This window comes from Nomascus leucogenys, chromosome 4 (assembly GCF_006542625.1).
Source record: "Nomascus leucogenys isolate Asia chromosome 4, Asia_NLE_v1, whole genome shotgun sequence".
NCBI classification, from domain to species: domain Eukaryota; kingdom Metazoa; phylum Chordata; class Mammalia; order Primates; family Hylobatidae; genus Nomascus; species Nomascus leucogenys.
The window spans coordinates 76,095,024-76,096,796 of NC_044384.1; the positions used below are offsets into that span (position 1 = coordinate 76,095,024).

General features: G+C 40.8%; 1 protein-coding gene across 1 annotated transcript; it reads left to right on the forward strand.

The window, feature by feature from the left end:
* The first annotated feature begins 653 nt into the window (after nt 1–653).
* On the forward strand, nt 654–1,571 carry LOC100597197 (olfactory receptor 9G1-like). The gene has a single exon (XM_003282381.2). It carries the CDS (start codon nt 654–656, stop codon nt 1,569–1,571), a length of 918 nt encoding a protein of 305 aa, XP_003282429.2.
* Nucleotides 1,572–1,773: the final 202 nt, after the last annotated feature.

Consider the following 1,773-nt stretch of genomic DNA (forward strand, 5'->3'; position numbering starts at 1 on the left):
GCAGCAAGAAAAGTGGAAGCAAACCAGACAGGTATGACAACCTGAAAACCAAGTAAAGATTTTCCAGCAGAGAAGGAGCGAGAAACTATGACAAACGCTGCAGATAGACCTAATCAGATGAGAACTTCATCATTCGGTTTAGCCATGTGAGATCATTGAAACTTGAATGGAGTAGAGGTAGGAAAAGCTCAAGTGGAACAATCTTATATTGTTCTATATTTACTCAGAAATAACACTGTTTACTAATATTAATGTTTATTAATGCTAATATTGAGAGTTGAGTGTGAACTGAGTGTCTTTCCTAGGTCCCAAAAGAAAGAGCATACAAATAAAAATCGTGTACACTTGAATTTTAATTTATTTACCTACAAAATGACTTAGGTTAATGAGAAGTTAGTGTGTCAAGAATTGTCTTTACAGTGTAAGAAAGATGTATGCTAGATATATTTCTCTTTACATATTTCAATAGAACATTTGTAGTTCTATATGAAGAAAATCCTGAAGAGAGTGGATAGATTTTCAAGTCATCATAAGCAATACATAATTACATTTAAAATTGGTGTCTCAATTATTGTTATTATTGTGTTTATTATAGAATATGTGATGCAAACTGAGCTCATTTTCTTTCCGCGTAGGTGAGATTCCTTACAGCCATGCACAGGAGCAATCACACAGTGACTGACTTCATCCTGCTGGGCTTCACCACAGATCCAGGGATGCAGCTGGGCCTCTTCGTGGTGTTCCTTGGCGTGTACTCTCTGACTATGGTAGGAAATATCACCCTCATCGTGTTGATCTGTAATGACTCCGGCCTCCACACACCCATGTATTTTTTCATTGGAAATCTGTCATTTCTGGATCTCTGGTATTCTTCTGTCTACACCCCAAAGATCCTAGTGACCTGCATCTCTGAAAACAAAAGCATCTCCTTTGCTGGCTGCCTGTGTCAGTTCTTCTTCTCTGCAGGGCTGGCCTGTAGTGAGTGCTACCTGCTGGCTGCCATGGCTTATGACCGCTACGTGGCCATCTCCAAGCCCCTGCTTTACGCTCGGGCCATGTCCATAAAGCTGTGTGCATTGCTGGTAGCAGTCTCATATTGTGGTGGCTTTATTAACTCTTCAATCATCACCAAGAAAACGTTTTCCTTTAACTTCTGCCATGAAAACATCATTGATGACTTTTTCTGTGATTTACTTCCCTTGGTGAAGCTGGCCTGTGGCGAGAAGGGCGGCTATAAGGTTCTGATGTACTTCCTGCTGGCCTCCAATGTCATCTGCCCCGCGGTGCTCATCCTGGCCTCCTACCTCTTTATCATCGCCACTGTCTTGAGGATCTCCTCCTCCCAGGGCCGCCTGAAAGCCTTCTCCACATGCTCCTCCCAACTGACCTCTGTCACTTTATACTATGGCTCCATTCTCTACATCTATGCTGTCCCCAGATCTAGCTATTCTTTTGATATGGACAAAATAGTTTCTACATTTTACACTGTGGTATTCCCCATGTTGAATCCCATGATCTACAGCCTAAGGAATAAGGATGTGAAAGAGGCTCTGAAAAAACTTCTTCCATAAATCAAGATTATCTCCACTAGAGGAGAAACAAAGACGACCATAGATGGAGTGTTTTGTATTTCAAACAGAGTTACCATTGTGCTTTATCATGATCAGTCCCCCTCTTGATACGTGACAGTTACAGACACATGCAATAAGAAAATTAGGAAAATTTAGGAGAAAAACTTCTGAATATATAAGAATTTGAATTGAATTTCCTATC

What these genes read in the sequence shown, in the direction of transcription:
- LOC100597197 (XM_003282381.2), top strand. Translation starts at nt 654, where the DNA reads ATGCACAGGAGCAATCACACAGTGACTGACTTCATCCTGCTGGGCTTC.